The sequence below is a fragment of the Penicillium oxalicum genome, chromosome II, assembly GCF_001723175.1.
Source record: "Penicillium oxalicum strain HP7-1 chromosome II, whole genome shotgun sequence".
Classification (NCBI taxonomy): Eukaryota; Fungi; Ascomycota; class Eurotiomycetes; order Eurotiales; family Aspergillaceae; genus Penicillium; species Penicillium oxalicum.
This window is the reverse complement of record NC_064651.1, coordinates 4,169,170-4,187,781: the sequence shown is the minus strand read 5'-3', so window position 1 is coordinate 4,187,781 and position 18,612 is coordinate 4,169,170. Positions and strand designations below refer to the sequence as shown.

The 18,612-nt window shown below is 52.0% G+C and overlaps 4 protein-coding genes across 4 annotated transcripts; 2 read left to right on the top strand and 2 right to left on the bottom strand.

The window, feature by feature from the left end:
• Positions 1–1,538: 1,538 nt before the first annotated feature.
• POX_b03311 (uncharacterized protein) lies at positions 1,539–2,324 on the top strand (the record flags this gene model as incomplete). Its single annotated transcript, XM_050112209.1, has 1 exon — positions 1,539–2,324. One exon carries the CDS (start codon positions 1,539–1,541, stop codon positions 2,322–2,324), a length of 786 nt encoding a protein of 261 aa, XP_049972555.1.
• Positions 2,325–2,719: 395 nt separating this feature from the next.
• Positions 2,720–3,331, bottom strand: POX_b03310 (uncharacterized protein; the record flags this gene model as incomplete). The annotated part of the gene is made up of 2 exons (XM_050112208.1): positions 2,720–3,140; positions 3,210–3,331. 2 exons carry the CDS (start codon positions 3,329–3,331, stop codon positions 2,720–2,722), a joined length of 543 nt encoding a protein of 180 aa, XP_049972554.1.
• Positions 3,332–7,805: 4,474 nt separating this feature from the next.
• On the top strand, positions 7,806–9,212 carry POX_b03309 (1,3-beta-glucanosyltransferase gel1; the record flags this gene model as incomplete). The annotated part of the gene is made up of 1 exon (XM_050112207.1): positions 7,806–9,212. The coding sequence occupies one exon, from the start codon at positions 7,806–7,808 to the stop codon at positions 9,210–9,212; it is 1,407 nt and encodes a 468-aa protein (XP_049972553.1).
• Positions 9,213–10,412: 1,200 nt separating this feature from the next.
• On the bottom strand, positions 10,413–11,997 carry POX_b03308 (Hydroxymethylglutaryl-CoA lyase; the record flags this gene model as incomplete). Its single annotated transcript, XM_050112206.1, has 4 exons — positions 10,413–10,819; positions 10,879–11,339; positions 11,485–11,545; positions 11,607–11,997. 4 exons carry the CDS (start codon positions 11,995–11,997, stop codon positions 10,413–10,415), a joined length of 1,320 nt encoding a protein of 439 aa, XP_049972552.1.
• Between the last annotated feature and the right edge of the window lie 6,615 nt (positions 11,998–18,612).

Sequence of the window (18,612 nt, the reverse complement as noted above, 5' to 3'; positions counted from 1 at the left end):
AAGCAAAATCAATTTTGCGGTTGAGATGGTGCGATGGCTGGTGACCGTAAGATTGCACGGTTCTCCAGCGGTGTCACGTCAGCTTAGCTTTGCCGTTCTCAAAAAAACCCCTGACCCCTGACCCCTGTAGCTACATGACGTGCTGTTGATATTGGGACAGAGGGTTCTTTAGGCGCGCCGCCCATTTCTCTCCTTTCTATTGAACCACACAACCTAAACTAGGTCTTTTGGTACTAGACTCAGTGCAAATCGAAGCTCTCAACAGAATCATCTTTTAACTCACGATAAGACACCGATTTATCAATTAAGACCTACAAAATTGGGTTATAAAAGACACAAAAATTGTCCTCTGGAATGGCCCGTTTACTCCTTATCTTTTAACCCCCACCAAAGTAGCATTGACCTTTCCAGATCACGACCTCTTTGGGTGAGAATCAGAATCAACCAGCTAACCCTACCGCTCAATTGATTGTAATAATGCATTTATAGCGACCGAAAGAACATTAATAAGCGTATGTAATCCTCTATAGACCGTCTGATTTGGAGTACGGGTACCGCAGAGGCAAGCCACTGTGCCAGAATACTGAACTTATAGGTGGAAAAGCTGATGATCTATAGCACATCCTACTTTTGAAGATGACGAAATTCAAAGGTCTAGTCGTGCTGTGGTTCATTCATTTTGATAGCTTTAGTACCTTTTGGATACGGTGGGGTGGGAAGTATTGCCTAAGAAATGGCCGGAGAAAAACATACTTCTGGAATTGGACTGTATTTCAGCATGTGGGCGCCTTCGAAAAACGACCTTCTTCTACGTCCATGCGCTACCTCGACGGGACATCATCATAAACTTTTCTTACTTTATCGACTAATTAAGACTCATTCCATTTTTTCGCAGTCGCTTAGTCATGTATTCTTTATCATTTTATTTTCCTCGATCTTACCCGTCAGAGGTTCCTGCACCGGAGGTATGTCGGTTTCTAGCCAGACACGCTGCCCCCACTCATTTTCACGAGATACCACTTGATCAAATGCACGGCTCTCTTACCGATCAACTTCGAAAGCTTCTAAGTCCCCCAAGATTTGCAATTTGTGCTTTGGCACCTTTGCTTTGAATGACATGGCATCTGCGGTGCCGTCCTGTTCGGTCCTGAGCTCTCCCTGTCCCTAGAGACTTTTTGGCACTATCATCTTTAATCATGTCTGACCGTCAACTTTCGCACTTTGGCTGACCACAAAAACAAAGAAATCTCGGACGCCACTCGCCGTGTCCGCCATACCCTACCATCACATGGCTGACCTGGTCCCCGAGATCTACGGCTTGTGATGCTCAATCGGACCGCAATGGCGGATTGAACGCGGAGAAGAGGGTTTGCCGCATGGACCCTTTTGTGGGGAACGAACCGAGGCTTTCGCATTTGACTTTTGACTCTCAACATCAGTCTGGGTTACATTGGATAGGCTTCATCCCCTTCTTCTTCCCCCTCCCCATTTTCCTGCTCGCCTGGAAGAGGGTTTCCATTCAATCACCACCAAACTAAATGGAGGTCTTCAAAGAGTACGGCAGACCGCTTGTCGTCCAGTCGACGGCCCTCTGGGCAGAGACGGTGGCGACATACTCCGCGCAGCGGGTCGAGTTTTTGGGCACATTGTTGATTCAAATCCTCTTCTTCTGGGTCCCGTCACTGATCTACCTATCTCTGGACATTTTTGTGCCACGATTCAGCCAGAAACATAAAATCCAACCTGCTCCTAAACAGCCAACCCGCAGCGACATCGTGCGCTGTTTCATCGTCGTAACCCAGAACCAACTTCTCTCGTCGACTCTACACCTGGGTCTCATCTACCTGAGTAAGAGAGCTGGGTCCGAAACCTCCTACCGAGTTACAGCAACACTACCATCCACCTTTGAATTCGTCCGTGATTTCGCCATCAGTCTTGTCCTTCGCGAGGCTCTCTTCTATTACAGCCACAGGCTGCTGCACATTCCATTCTTGTACCGAAGAATCCACAAAAAACATCACAAATTCACTGCTCCCATCGCACTCGCCGCTCAATTCGCGCATCCTCTTGAGCAAATTTTTGCAAATGCGCTCCCGATCTCGCTTCCGCCGCAGCTGTTACATAGTCACATCTTGACCTTTTGGGCATATTTAGCCTGGGAGCTCTTTAATACCGCCACCGTTCATAGTGGATATGATTTCTTCCACAATAAAGCCAAGATGCATGATTTGCATCATGAAAAGTTCAATCTGAACTTTGGCTCCATCGGGCTCTTTGACTGGCTTCATGGAACTGATCAACTCGCCAAGATTCATCGTGAGTAAATGTGGGGCGGGTTGTTGTGAAAATCTAGTCATGTCAAGTATGAATGGTTCTTGAACAAAAATACCTTCTTGTGTCTGGAAAAGTTTGATGAAACAGCTCCAAATCACATTTCAAAGTTGATTGCCTTGTGGGGAATCTGGACTTTTCATGAACGCATTTGGGTTTTTTCTGATGGAAGCTTGTATTGATAAACAACCCTATCGAGGCCCCCGCAAACGTACTACCCAATCTTTTAGCCTTTCAACGCCAATCCATACTCGACACATGAATCCATGCTGTTGGTAGAATATCTCAAACTTGCGAGTATCATCCAGCCGGACAGCCAGAAGATCATGTGAAAGCCCCACCTCGTGAGGTCAAGCACCTCCTCCAGCCCTATCTTCTCAACCGTCTGTTATTCCACCAACGCCCTTCGCCCACTCTCCAAATCCTGGACTTCTTTTCGAAGGCGGAGACGCTGGCGTTTGGTTGTGGTGGACTCGCCAGCTATTTCTTCCAGCTGACTATTCGAGAGGCCTATGACCCAGGCAGGGTCAAAGAGCCTCAGAGGTGGTTCCAGGCCCGTGACCAGGTAATGATCCGACGCTTGCATGCAGACATTATCAACGAACCGCCGGCAAGCAACCTTGTAGTAACATTTCAAGATGTCATGGATACTTTTAAGGGTATGTCCTGAGGTCCCTATGTTGTTCTGCCGTTGAAGGTCTTTAAGCCGAATCATTTTCTCAGATGCCCCGTTGGTTGATGAACCGAGACCCGAGGTCTGAGCGTCGATAGCCTTTTCTTCCCACTTCTTCTGCAATCGTCCATTCCAGCTGTGTGAGACCTTGTCGTTCGTTCCCTTCATTTGTGGTTCTTGTCGGCTTGCCTCGGGAGAGTCTCACCATTTCTGCAGATTCTCATTCAGGTAATGATTCAGAGTCATCGGGGTACCGGCTCGTTCGATATCATGAAAGTCGGCCGCGCAGATAGCCCGATGGTATTTCTTGATCAGTTCACCCATCATAAAAGATATGATTTAAGATGACAACTGCTTTTCCCGGCAAGAGACCAGTAGTGCTTTACAAAGAAAGGTGTGGACATAAACCACAATGTCACTGACATATTCTCGAACCAGAATCGGCCATTTGACCGATTGTCTGGTCGTTAGCGTGGAAAGTAAATGATGACTGAATGTGCCAATCTCAAACCCCCTAGCTTCATTGTACAGCTCCCCGATCCAATCAATGATTTCGGTCCCCGTGGAGCATTCGACCTGGACGAGTGCCTGTTTGTAGAATATACAAGACTGGTAGGAGATTGTGTATCCTGTCCTGGTCTGCCATTTGCCTTTTACTTTTCCTTTCAAAATGCTTCAAAATGCAGTCCTCCGGTGATCCTCTTCTCGAACATATAGTACTACTGGTTGACAAGTGCTGACTTGCCGCAAAGGGAACCATTTCAATATGGTATTTACCACTACTCTCTCAGTCACTAGATGGTCGGCGAAGTTGCCCGCATACAGACAGAATCAGGTTTACTCGAGAGCTCATACAAAGAGTAGTGGTGTGGCGATATGTAAAAGGTTAAAATAGCTCCCGCATAACTACTAATCGGTATACCATTTGCAAGTGAATCCCACCTCTCAGTCTTGATTGAAGTCGTTATAATACCTATACAGCCTTCAGTCTAGCCAGCGTTCATGGTAGTAGAGATCAACGCTCTCGAGGACCTAACATACAGTCACTCACTTATATCTTCGACATGCCCAACCAAAAGGGTTCTCCCCCCTTACTCTAAGTATAGGCACACTACTGCCCGGTGATCTAGGTTCATACCGTGCCAGAAGCATCGCCCACCCACACACCAATGATACATGTACTATACCCATCCAGTGTCCACCACTACTCGCAAATCAATGTCATGATCTGCAATACCTCCCGGTGACAACTTGGGAAAGAAAAGCGTCATCATCTATAGGTCCATAGGTCTCTCGCAGCATACGAATCCCCTCCCCCCTGACTGACCATCGCAATTTCGGAGAAACATGTCCATCACACACACATCCACACAAACAAATCTGTCATTCCCGACGGCCAGCCTGACGGATTTTGACTGTGGAGTACAATCTTGAATTCCTGACATCGCCATTTCCCGAGATTGAGCGCACTCGTAGTGTGGGGCCACTGGATATTTCTGTGGGGCAATTTCGAAGGCTGTGTTGTGCTGGGGGTTCTGTCGCTCGGGCGTCACAAGTAGCTCAAGTAGAAGCTCCATGGATCATCTCGATCGGCAGGTACTGACTGCGCTACATAGGACAAGGCACTGGTCTGCATTTGAGGGATATATCCTGTACTAGGTTTTTTCGGTGCCATCAAGGATGCTCGGGCGTCCCGAGCCTCTGCATGAATCTGGGATTCACGTCCATACGGGACGTCGGGACGTTTCGTGATCCCGATAGCAAGACCAACTCCTCTGTGTGTGTGTCTCTCAGATAGTTAAAGTATCTCCGACCATCTGCATGGTCCGAGATGTGAGCATCCTGGATTGAACATCTACCTCCTGAGTGACTGCTCGAGTGTGCCCAGTGTTGGCAGTGCGCAATGCCCAGGGCTTGGAAGTTATTGAGGTGTCTTCCCTTCCAATCAGATGGTGCGAGCCAAGAGACCCGAAATTGAGACTAGGGACAAGCAGGATTGATCGATTGAGCTTTGCGAAGGGAGAAGTCTTCCGGAAGTGCCACTGGAGTTGTGTTTCTATGGAGGATGTTCATTCTCGTAGGCGATGACATTCTCTATTATGCTCTCGTCGGAGGGGGAGTTGTATAATCATTAGTACGTATTACGAATGGAGTAGTCCGACTATTGCCTAGACTTTTAGGCGAGGCACCCCAATCTTGGACTTGAGTGGGCAGTGGACATTCGGGGGGAGGAAAGAGGCGGACGGGCAGTTCTGGGCGCCGAGACTTTTTTTTTTTCTCTCGGCGTGAAAGAGAAAAATCAGATCGAAGAGTCGACTCTCGTCAAGTCTTGACCACTTTACACATGGCATTTCAAGGGGAAAGGAGAAAGAGACGTCAGAAGTTCTTAAGTCATTGTGCTGCTTACGACCATTGAATGCTCCAGTAAATCAGACCCCCCCTCCCCCTCACAGGGTCTTTGTTGACATGATCAGAGTTTTCCATGGAAATGGCAGCAAATCATCTCATGGACATGTCCATAGAGCCGATACAGACCGAAGCAGTAGGAAACGGTGTCAGCACAAGTTGACAAGGGCGATTGAGATACCCTCGGCAATTATGATTGGACTACTCCTGCACGTAAAGAATTACCACTTACGGACCTGCGATCGGACTGTGTTTCAGGATCCGTGTTGGAGAGTGTGCTCTGAAATGGATCCCCAGCTGAAGATTCCAATGGGCATCATCGAGGGGGGGGAACAAGACTCCACCGCCGAGCGTGGGATAGAATGATTGCGTGCGTCATCGCCAAGTTGATCACTCACATGGTTTCTGTACCATACTGTTGTAAAGCAATTTACAAGACAATACAGCGGTCCATAATCGGCACGCCACAGTGTAGCAGTCGATGAATCAGTCGCGACTGGCCAGCATGTGATGCATGGCTCTCGGCCTGTCGTCGAAAAGGTGAGACATCAATCGAGCGGGTGCAGTCTTCCAACTGAGTTTGGAGCTTGACTGGTGCATATGATTGAGACAATGTGTACGGCAGCCGGTGTATTTTTAGCGGGCACGGCAACAGACTATGCATCTCGGCGGCTGGGCTATCCGCCCAAGTGCCTGAGCCTGGAAAGCAGCGTCTTTACGATCAGCGGCCAGTCCACCTGTTGAGCATCCATGATCGCCGCCAGTGGTCCTGGCCGCGGGAGAGTACGTGGCTTTGGAATGATGATCGCCGGCCCGGCGGGAAAGTCGAGAGAGCGGCTACATCACCAATGCACATGGTCGTTACCCAGTGTAGATAGGAACATTGCAATATAACTTGCCGTATAGTTTGTCCGTACAGAGCTCGGTAGTCGCGGAGCCAAGCGCTGCGCCGACAGAGATATGAGGCGGAACGGGGTCCTAAAAATATCCCACGGTCGTGGATCAGAACACAGGGAACCTTTTCAGGACCAATTTCCACGGCCAAGCGCCGTGGACCTTGGCAGGACAGCAGAGTAACTTTCCGACTCTTTCATACGGGCTGGTTGGTGGTGGACAGGAGCACACGCTCTCAAAGGTGAATTCTGATTGCACACCTCTTCTGAGCGGGTCCTCGTCTCAAGATGAATACAGGATCTGTACAGGGTCCAGCCAGGACCGCCTGCGACATGATTGGGCCCCTGGGACTCTTGCCCCTGCGTCCTGGTACGCATCTACACGCTGTTGCCTGTCCGCGAAACCGTATTCTCGATTGTCCTTGAGAGTCACGGCCAGAAGACAGTGACCCATGACGAGTGAATTTTTCTCTAAATATTGGTGCGGCTGGCTATGAGTTCCAAAAAGATAGACACAGGGTGATTCCTTCAAGACCCCATCCTCGTGTACAGCTGACTGTGTCATTAACGGTCCACGCGCAAACAGCCAATCGTGCGGAGGGGACTGTTTCGCTGGTGGAACCTTGTTCTGTAATCTGAGCATGGCATTGGACTTTGTTAATTGCCAATGATGATTCTTCTGCTGCCACTCTCGGATCCAGAAGCACGTTGCACCGACAGCGTTGGTCCAGGCCCATCGTTGCCGGTTTGAACAGCAACTCCACCGCACGCCACCAGCCGATCAGGGCCGAGTGGAGTCCATCGGTGGCACTCGTGGGACTTTGTTTCTCGACTCTGACAAACTCTCGCGAGAGGTGGAGTCTTTTGCGGTGGGCAGTGGGCAGTGCTGCTGGGTCGTCGGACAGGGTCTCGGAGCGTCAACATCTCACGAGCATCCAGCTCCTGGACCCGGAGATTGGTGGACGCTCATACGCTCACCCCGGAAGGAGACACAGTCGGGGATGGCTCCCGCCTCCAGACGGCCAGAGGTGGGTGTGATTCTTGGAGGCCGCGTTGGATTGTCTGGTGATGTGGGTTTGGGTCTTGGATAACGACTCCACCGTCCAGCGTGGAGACGGTCAGGGTCATTCTCATTCACCGTCAAGGCCGCCGAGACGATGATCGAACAACAAAGCTGAGACGCGGCAGAGGAAGAATCCACGCTCCGAGAGGTCATCCCTTTCCTGCCCATCCCTGCGTTCTTCTTATTCCCCCTTCTCCGCTCGCTCCTTCCATTGACCTTCTCTCTTTCCTTTTTATTTTTTTTTTTTTGGTCCTGCAACGATTGTTCACCCTCCAACTCATCACCCGTCATTCGTTTGGGTTCCTTTCAACCTTTCTTGTCCTTCGTTTCAGACACCTTGTGTTCCGGTGCATCGTCTTTATTCCCCCCCCCCCCCCCCCCACACGCTTTCTGATCAGACATCTTCTCTCCCCCTCGATCAACATCTCAATCACACATCATGAAGGGTCCTATTTCTTCCTGGGCCGTGGCCCTCTCGCTGGGCGCGCAGTCCGTCCTCGCCGCCCCTTCCACCAGCTCGACCAACGTCAAGCGGGACAGCGATATCACCCCCATCACCGTCAAGGGTAACGCCTTCTTCAAGGGTGATGAGCGCTTCTACATCCGTGGTGTCGACTACCAGCCCGGTGGTTCCTCCAAGTTGGCCGACCCCATCGCCGATGCGGAGTCCTGCAAGCGCGACATCAAGAACTTCAAGGACCTCGGCCTCAACACCATCCGTGTCTACTCGGTCGACAACTCGGCCGATCACGATGAGTGCATGAAGGCCCTCGCCGATGCGGGTATCTACCTGGTGCTCGACGTCAACACCCCCAAGTACTCCCTGAACCGTGCCAACCCCGGTCCCTCGTACAACGACGTCTACCTGCAGTACATCTTCGCAACCGTCGACAAGTTCGCCCGCTACGACAACACCCTCGCTTTCTTCTCCGGTAACGAGGTCATCAACGACGGTCCCTCCTCCACGGCGGCCCCCTACGTCAAGGCCGTCACTCGTGACCTGCGCAACTACCTGCGTGAGCAGAAGCTGCGCCAAGTGCCCGTCGGTTACTCCGCCGCGGATGTCGACACCAACCGCCTGGAAATGGCCGAGTACATGAACTGCGGTTCCGACGAGGAGCGCTCCGACTTCTTCGCCTTCAACGACTACTCCTGGTGCGACCCCTCGGACTACAAGACCTCGGGCTGGGACCAGAAGGTCAAGAACTTCACCGGCTACGGTCTGCCCCTCTTCCTGTCCGAGTACGGCTGCAACACCAACAAGCGTCAGTTCCAGGAGGTTGCCGCGCTGTACGACACCAAGATGACCGGTGTCTACTCGGGTGGTCTGGTCTACGAGTACTCTCAGGAGGACAGCAACTATGGTCTGGTGGAGATCAAGGGTAACAACGTCTCGCCCCTGTCCGACTACAAGGCCCTCAAGGCAGCGCTGGACAAGACCGCCAACCCCACTGGTGATGGCAATTACAACAAGACCGGCGGTGCCAACCCCTGCCCCAAGAAGAACTCTCCCAACTGGGACGTCGATGCCTCCGGTTCCCTGCCCACCACCCCCAAGCCTGCCGAGAAGTACCTCAAGGACGGTGCCGGTAAGGGTGCTGGTTTCAGCGGCAAGGGCTCCCAGTGGGCTGGCACTCCTTCCAGCTCCAACACCACCGGTGACGGTTCCAGCTCCAGCTCCGGCTCTTCTAGCTCCGGCTCTTCGACCTCGGGCGCCGCCGGTACCACTTCCTCCGGTGCTGCCGCTGGTCTGGTCAAGCCCTTCACGGTCAGCATGGCTCCCGTTGCCGTCAGCCTGGTGACTGTGGTGTCCACCCTGTTCGGTGCCAGCTTCATCCTGCTGTAAATGACTGTGAACTGGTCCCTGTTCAGATATCCCTTTGTGTGCCCCCTTTTCCAACCTTTTTTTCCCCTCTCTTTTTATCATTCTTGTTTGTCTTTGATACAATGGCCGTCGGATGTGGTATTTCCCCCACCGATTCATTTTCTTCCGGTGCATCTTTCTCGTGGTTCCCGGACTAGTCTTGAGTAGTAAACAGGGGAGGATGAACTAAGTGAGATTTCAAAAACCGATATGGTTGTATGCACAGTTGTAGCGATGTAGCAGTGGTCTTGCTCGAACTGGTCAGGATAATTGGTGGCTGTTGTGTGCAATATAGCCATGTGGTAGCCGTGGACCCTTTTCACACATCAAACGGCAGGTTCCTTTATCCCATCCAGGCCCGGGCATCACTTGATCAAGATAGAGTTACTCTTTCAAGAAATGCCTCTTAGCTCCTTCCAGGCAATATCAAAATCTGACCAAACTATCAATGTTCAACTCTAATGACAACCCCTCCCTGTGGTATACTCCAAATATCCTTGGCCACTAAAACCCCCTTGTCTCCCCGCCACACACGAAGGCAGTCGATCCCCATCAACTGATCCAAGCACAAATAGGCAAAAACTGGATATATCAGTACCGATCACCCCTCCACCTACCTACACTTCTACTCAGTAAATCAATCGAATACCTCATCGAGGCTGTCAACTTTTATCCATCTTAGCCTTTCAGTCTACACAGTCAACAGGCAATCTATTCGCACATAGTATAAGCTACCCATCCCCGCGGCCCCGGGCAATTTCATCCGATTTACTCGATCCTGCAGGTTCAGATTCAGGTTCAGGGTACTGGTTCAGTGAAGATTCGATTTCATCCCGTCAAGATTTATATCTGATTGTCGGGAGTGGACGACTGCATATGATTATACGAGTGGAACGAAAATGTGGTTGTGTTTTTTTTTCTCTTGGGGATAAGTTTAGCAGATTTGATTTGTTTGGTTGTTTTATCTTTTCTTGATTTGGGTCTAAATCTGGGGGCTTTGGGTCCTGGTTGGAAAGTGAAGGTCTCGGAGAGAAGAGGAGGGGGAATAAGAGGGGGGGAGAGGTATGATATGGATCATGGTTTCGTATGTCTGTCATGGACATAATGAATACCATCAAGATATTGCGCACTTTGCACCGAGGTGGGTGATTTATTGACTTGCGACTGGGCAGAAAGATGGTGTCAATACTTTAGTGGAGTGTTGTTTGGTAAGTATTTGACTGTTTTGGCGAGTTTCACGCTCTCTGCTGACAGGTTTGGAACTGGGTGCGTGAATTGGTGGGTAATTGGTTCTTGTCGGATGGAATCGAGCACGTAACCGAAGAGGAAGAAGGAGATGAAGAAGAAGAAGAAGAAGAAGAAGAAGAAGAAGAAGAAGAAGAAGAAGAAGAGGAGGAGGAGGAGGAGGAGGAGGAGGAGGAGGAAGAGGACATTAATGTCCACTTGAACGAGATTTGTGCCGTGGGAATACAACTTGAAGGTGTGAATTTGACCAGAGTGGAGGTTGACCCTGTTGATGAATGTGTTTCTTTTTCCTCCTTCTTCTTCTCTCCCTCCTTCTCTTCCTCCTCCTTCTTCCTCTCCTTCTCCTGTTGCTGCTGCCGCTGACGTCTCTCTCGAATTCTTTCCCTACTCAACAGCGCCTTACCCACCCGACTCGCATTCATCTGGTCCAACTCTCTCGAAATCCACTCCCCCGTCTCCGCCAACTGAACTAAATCCACCCCGGTCCCAATTCCCGCATTATGAAACATGTACACCACATCCTCCGTCGCCACGTTCCCCTTGGACCCCGGCGCATACGGACACCCACCCAGTCCGGCAACGCTACTGTCAAAGACGCGTACCCCATGGCGGTACGCTTCCCAGACATTCGCCACGGCCTGACCGTACGTGTCGTGGAAGTGGCCGGCCAATCTGTCAATGGGGATGTCGTGACGGGTGAGATAGTCGAGGAGGGAGTGGACGTTGGCGGGGGAGCCCACGCCTAGAGTGTCGCCGAGACTGATTTCGTGACATCCGGCGTCAAGGAGGGATTGGACGCAGCGGAGTACTGCGGTGTGGGGGGTTGGGCCGTCGTAGGGGTCTTCGAAGATACAGGAGACGTATCTGGTTATGGGCCCCATGGAGAAGGGGGGTTAGGGTTAGTGATGGGTTAGAGAAAGGATGTCTGCTTGGTGCTAAAAGGTGGGTGTTGAAGGAAAGCACGAGAAAGGTGAGGTAGGAGAGATGATAGGGTTGTAGATACACTCACCCTCTGACTGCAACACCGGCCTTGATAGCCAGACGAGTCACTTCTCGAGCTCGTGCAATGCCTTGGTCCACCGAGCAGTTGATATTCGCTCTACTGAACCCTTCTGTTGCACTGATAAACACGCGCGACCTCTTTGACACCCTGATCAAGAGCAATCTCCAGGCCCTTGACATTCGGCACCAGCACCGGACAACGGATGGACGTGGCAGCAGCAGCAGCAGGACGGTGATCTTCGGTATGTCCCCGTTGCGCCCGTGATTGCGCCTGACGTAAAAGCTCTTTCACATAAGAATCCCCCAGTAAATCTCGACAATCGGCCAATTGCGGGACGGCACGCGGTGACACCACCGAAGTCAGTTCGATTGCGGTGAGACCGGCGCGTCGCAGACGTTGAATCAATTCGCACTTGGTCGAGGTGGACACTGTGCCAGGGACGTTTTGGAGACCGTCGCGAGGGCCGACTTCGACGATTTGCACTGGAGATGGTGAAGCTGAAGCCGTTCGCACGGTCATGGTGATTCAGCTTGGGGTTTATTTCGGATTGGAGGCGTGTAAAGGAAGATTGGAAGAGGCAGAGGGAGTATGTGTGTTTGTGTATATGTGCACCCAGTGCGTGCTCGTCGCATCCAATTTGCAGATATAAAATGGAAGGGACAAGAATCTGTCAAGAGAGTCCATAGAGACTGGACCAAATGATCACGACACCACCGGGTAAATGTTGACCGTATTGATGCGATGATCTCACGAGTCGAGACGTTGGAACGGACTCCCTGTCTCTCTTTCTTCGTTTCCCCTTCCGGATGGGTGACCGGCTTTACTGGTCTGAATACTGCAAATGGAAACAAACTATGTAGAGAGTCATACTGTGTGATCGGAGGGATAGAATTAGACAAAGGATGAGGTAGAGGATCCACGAATTCTCAAACCGAACAAAATTTGAAATCAAGTTGTCCAAGTGTGATGTTATAGATTGATAGATGGAACGGATGACCTACGTGGTATCGGGCAGTAGTGCGAGATACCAACCTCATCCCGTGGTCACACGTAACCTTAAAAAAAACCGGAGCTCGGCTTGAGCACGCGGATCACTTTCATCACGTCATGCCTTCCCGAACATTCCTTTCGTCTTTTCCGCGTTCGGTGGGAACTGCCGGGCCTCGGCAGGTGGCATGCGGGGAATGGACGGATGAACGGATGGACCGACCGAGACTCATCCTGTGCACAAGGGACATAAAGAGTGCATTAGGGAGTTGATTTGCGACACGTAATACTCACAGTCCGGCAGGTGCTAGATATTGCCTTGAAATTCTCAAGATCAACTCACGAGTGCATCACTCTTCATGCAGAAACCATCATCACCAGCAGCCGTCGGATCCATTACACGCATAAATCAAGCCGGTCAAGGGAGGGAGATTGGGTGCCCGTGCGCCGAGGTCATCGAGAACAATTCGGCAGCATGTGCGACCTCCATACCTATACGCAATAGAGAGAGAGCATTGGAAAGGGATTCCTGTAGATAATGGACTCGCAAGTTTCTGGAAGAGGCCTGGCCCTGAACCGTGGAGGAATCCGGGGAGCATCGATGATGGGGACCTGTCCAGATCTTTCGACTTTCCTGTGCTCTGCCGAGTTCAATCTCAATCCCGCTCACAAATTTGATGACTCACTTGAATTCACTAAGTAGTGATATGGTGGTACCAGTGTCTTGAAATTATGCATTCGTGGTGCACCTTGACGAGAGGGGTGAGACGGTAGGAGAGAGACATAGGCAAAGAAAAAAGATGCGCGACTGATGAGTACGCAGAAATCCCACTTGAAACTTGGAAGATGGGAAACGTTGATGACCTACGCTCACACAGAGACATGCGCCATGCGGTGGAGAAATGAACGGGTGGTCAAGTCGCCGAGTTATGCAAGTACATAGATCCATGTGATGTTCCTTTTTTGGAATCACCCCACCTCTCCCAGACGACATCTTCGGGGCCACGACCCGACTCCTCGTCTCGAGACCGATGAATCAAGAGTCCCCCGTTCACCTGCGTTGGCCCATGGTTGTCCCTCCGGGCGTCGTGGACACAACTTGAGACCCGAACCATTCCATGGCAGATCCCGAGGGACTCTCTCGATTGTTCATCATGACTCGCGCACATTTGCTTCTAGCAAAGGCGTGGGATCCTTTTGAAAAAAAAATCCGGGTGACATTCAAGTGTGCGCCCCCTGACGGCGCCTTGAACAGATGAACCAAATCCCATCTAGTTGGCTGCGAGCCGTGGTCTGTTCCTTCAACTTTCCAAACAGAGGAAACTTTGGCTTGTAAAAGCACGAATTGTGGTCATGCCCAGAGCCGAGCGCGTCGATCCCATCGCAGCCCCCCAGCGTGAAGGTGGTCCAATCAGATGGGATGGGAGCGGAGCCTGGATTCGTCCACGGACCCTTGAGCTGATCCCATGCCTCTGAAATGGATGATGCATCAGGTCAAATTGTCAGGACGCACTGAAAAGCATCCCGCTGGAGGTCTGGGCCAATGCTTAATTCGACGGAAATGGATGATCCTTGTCAGCCACACCTGGAAACGCGGGAATATCGGCAGCCATCCACAAGTCAGGAGCTCCGTGGTCGGGCTCCTCACAGGATGGCCGGGCAGAATGCGCAATATATCTGGACGAACAAGATCTGATCTCTGTAGAAAGCCTGTACCATCCCGAGGTATCTAAGAATGGCTGTCCGTCGCTGTCGGTGGATGGTATAAAAGGCATCTTGCGCCTCACGTTTCAATGCTTTCATGCTCCGGAGAAAACTCATGTTTTATCGGGATCAAAAGCATGATGATCATGATCGATGGCGGAGAACCCGGGAAAAGACACTGCTAGCTCGGAGTGAGACTTCCTCGTCGGAACACCCTCCACTCGCCTCGAGAGTCGAGATATGACCATCAGTCTCCTCGACCATGTCTCACACGGATCTTCCATTTTCTCTGGTCTACTGTGGAGGTCGCTTGGGGCAGCCGTAGGGCTATACCACACACAGCTTTTGCGTTGACAGTCTTGCACAGACACACTGTGAAGGCCTGGGAGTGGTCTCATCGCGGAGTCGTCCAACTAGATGAGCCCCTCTCCCACCCCACAACGACGATGAGAGCTCAGCGCCAGTATCATACCCAGTCGGCTCCCTCTCATCCATGAGACGGGAGAGCAGGATTCATCAAGTTGGTACCGGGAAAGGTGGTCATCAAGAACAAAGAGAGGTGATCACCATCACCCTGAGACGGATGTATGAGCAGAGCCTGGCAATCCCACGGAGGATCCCTGAGGGCTGGCAAGGTGAGAGACGATTCGCGCATGATTGGCCTTGACTCGATCCATCATTCTTCCCGCAGCGCAAGGAATGCGGTGGCGATCCCAGGCGGGTGGCCAACATCCATCGCCATTACCCGTCAGTGGAAACGACGAGATATCTCCCGTTCCGGAGGGAGTCTCTGACCGTGTCCCGGAGCCATCTGTCGACCTCACATTTCCCACCGTCTTCTGCGGTTCATCATCACATCTTCTGCATGCACCGTGATCCCGGAAAGTCAACCAAGCACACCAATCCTCGTTGTCTCTCTCTTCCTCTTTCTTTTTTGGAGGGTTCATCCTCCTGATTCAAGGCGTGTCATGGTCCGACTGGATTTGCATCATTCACCGCGAGCGAACGAGTCAGATTGGCCTGCGTCCTCTGTGGATGACGGGATGGAAATACGGTGAGAGGAAGAGGTTCAGCCTGGCGTGGACGTGCAATTGGAACAGAAAAATGCCTCAGGTATACAAAATGGCGCATACTGAACGTGCAGTGACCGAGTGGGCAGAAAGTGGAGTCCACCGGCTGACCCAAGTGACGAGGTTACTCCCCACTTCTTTGTCCCCCCCCCCCCCCCCCCTTCGGTCGGAGCCGCTCACAGGCGAGGTACCTCGTGTGATGAGGCTCGTCCGTAGTGTGTGCGGAGAGACCGCATCGAGTGCTGCCAGAGGAATGAAGTACTAAACAGTGTTGAGTAAACACTGGACACTGGCTACTGGAACCTGCACGTCGGATATCCATGGCGGCAGGACAAGCGGGCGCTACGATAAGTCTTAATCCAGACTCAGACGGCGATGGACGACCCGTTTTTTTTTGGAGAGGAAGAGGACCCGCTCTGGATGGCCAATCTGGATGTAGAGCTTAATATTCCTTAATCGCGCTGCAGCCGTTTCATTCGCTGCGGTGCTTCGGGCGTGGATGTCGATCCTCAACTCGTGCAACGCAACAGCGAGCCACCGAGAGAACTGCTCAACCGGGGAGACTCGACCATCGCTGGTCGCTCACTGTGTGGTGTTTGGCACGACCGATCAGGACTCTTCCATCAGAAAGGGATGATGTGGTGCGGTGCTCACGCTCCCATCGGGCCATGTGGACGAGTCGTCTGGACTGGTCCTTGGGTGCATCCAGCTTCGAGGCTGCGACCAGCCTTCCCTCGGATGTAGGGTCCACCTCTTACTCTCCACGTCCCGATGAGACTCGAGGGGATGGATCCTGACGACGATCGGGTCCTGACAATTTGGGGGCTACTGCGCCTGTGGGAAAAAAAAGAGAAAAAGACCACCCAACTATCCAGATGGATCACCGTGACCAGGTTAGCTCGAGCGGGTCCCGACGACGCCACGGAACACGGACTTTGGGAGCACAGCCACCTCCAACGTGCATATTCCTCCTCGATGCGAATCATGCAGCTCATCTGCATGGGCTCTGGGAGTCTTGGAGGGGGACTTGGCAGAAGGACTGCTTGACCGAGGATCATCATTTCATGAAGCACAGTCAGAGAGGGGGGCCAGGGAGCACCCAAAGTACTCCGGTCCAGCTGCAGCCGGTGAGCGTTGATGCTGACGGCGAAGTGTCGCACCCTGTAACCCTTTCCACTCCACGCCGTCTGGGTGATGTCTGTTTGTTTGCGATTGATTTTTTTTGTTTTCCCTGTTCTTTTTCTCTGGTCGACTTTCTAATGAATAAGACCTCTGTGATCTGTCTCTTTCGGTGGTGCAGACCTCGGGTGGTGGGTTGATGAGCAGTTGAAAGAGACACAGGAGAGGGTTGACGATGGGCGGATCGAGTAGTCTGACAGATTTGAGGCATCGCCCACAGAGTAGTCTCGAAGCCAACACGGACCAAGGTGAAAAGCAGGGGGCATCTCAAACTGAAAGGGAGCCCATGCCGCCTGGGGGGGGGGGGGGGTCACGTTGGACAGGTACGGCCATCGAAACCGGGGTGCCAGAAGATGGGACCATGGGAGAGCAATCAAGGCCGCACGCCGCACGATAGTGCCGTGGTCCTGACAACCGTCGGATGACCAGAGTCCCGGTATACCCACCTTGGATCGAAACTATCAGCTGGCCGCGACCGAGGGGAGGAGTCGTTGCACTTTTACCACTCGGCAGCATAGGCGCCTACCCAGGGCTACGCGAGTGGGCTTGTTCCTCGCTCCAATCGTCCCCACGTTGGGAGATACCACATGGAGCCTTTTTCAGAAAACTGCTGGATTTGATTCACTCGGACTTGGATGCGGACGGCATATGTATGAGGCATTATCGGTCCAGGGCTCAAGATCTAACACCGATCTGGCAGGCCGGAGGAGTCAGCAACACACGCACCCATTAGGAAACCTCCCCTTCTCTTCCAGCGATGGATTCTTCCGTAGTATTCATGGTTCACAATTCGACCCCGATCTGCGACATCCATCCACGGCGGTGGATACAAGCACCAAACACGAGACTGTCAGGGACTTGGGGTGCTTGAAGCTCTCTTCCTCCCTTCAGTCCGTACGAAAGCAGGTCTGTTCGACCAGACTGTCCATCAGATTTCAGATTTCCGTGCAGCGTTTTTTTTTCCCTCGCGGTCCGTATTCCCATGGGCCACAGGGAAGCCGGGTTCCAAACAATCTTCCTCGATTCACCGATTCCCGACAAAAGTGGGAAGCAATCAAAAATCGTTCCGGGCGTGGTAGCACTGCCGCCTGAAATCCCGGACTGGTCCCTCAGGTACATCCTTTCGCGCGCGGGAAACCTCCCCCAATCGGTGGGGGAGAAAGGGGGGAAATCATAGGGGAAAAAAAAAGGGAAAAACAAAAAAAAAAATCAGGAAAAATTTTGCAGATTTTTTTCCTGACCAGCCGAGGCGCGGCGTGTGGTGGAAAAAGAGAGAAATTAAAATGCCTCACACATTGAGAGACTCTGAGAGACAGCAGTGACTTCCGGACACCAATACCCTCAGACCCATTGAAGCCATCAATAATGAGAATCTGAACCGCGGACAACGTAGTGAAGCCTTTTCAAATCGCGACAGACTGCTCCCCGGACTTGGAAGAAGACACATATGGCCGACGACTTCCTCTGTCCTGTGGTGGACATGAAACATCAACACCTGCTTTGCATACTTTGCATACTCTGCATACACTCTCAGGAGCAATAGTCCGAGGAACCACCTTCCATGTGCTTGACATAGCTTATCATCCGTGGGCTTTGTCCTGGAGCCCAATCACACTCCGCCGATGGATCTTTTTTTTTCACATTGGCAATCTCTCTGCAGGATGCGTAGGTGCTCCCTACTCCCTAGTACCCACGGGGGACCAGGACCCACGCTCCGTCACAGGAAGCCTTTTGTAAAGGCGTCCGGACTGGTTGCGCACACAGAACTGCAGGCCCGTCGAGTCGGTCATGGCCCACGGAACGGTGAAAATTCCCGCACAGTTTGCCGAGAGGGTGAACTGGAGTGGTCCAAGCTTCTCCCGATAAGGGTCAGATTTGGAGATCCACAGTCCCAAAGTACCACGACTCTCCAAAGTCTCCACCAAAGACAAACAGCTTCGTAGTCCCCAACCATCCAGTCGTCGACGCGCAGGAGCCCCGAAGAGTGAGCTCTGGCATCATCAGGCCTCCTTCACCCGTTGGCAAGATGAACGCCAAATTCCGGTGTCTCATTCTCATTATCAAACAGTAATTGCCAGCGGGCAGGTGCGCGATATCCACCTGCCCATCCGACGAGTTGCCATTCGCAACTCTCCCGATTCCTCGAACCGGTTGCATTCAAGTCGCATCTCCCCGCCATCGTACAGGATTGACA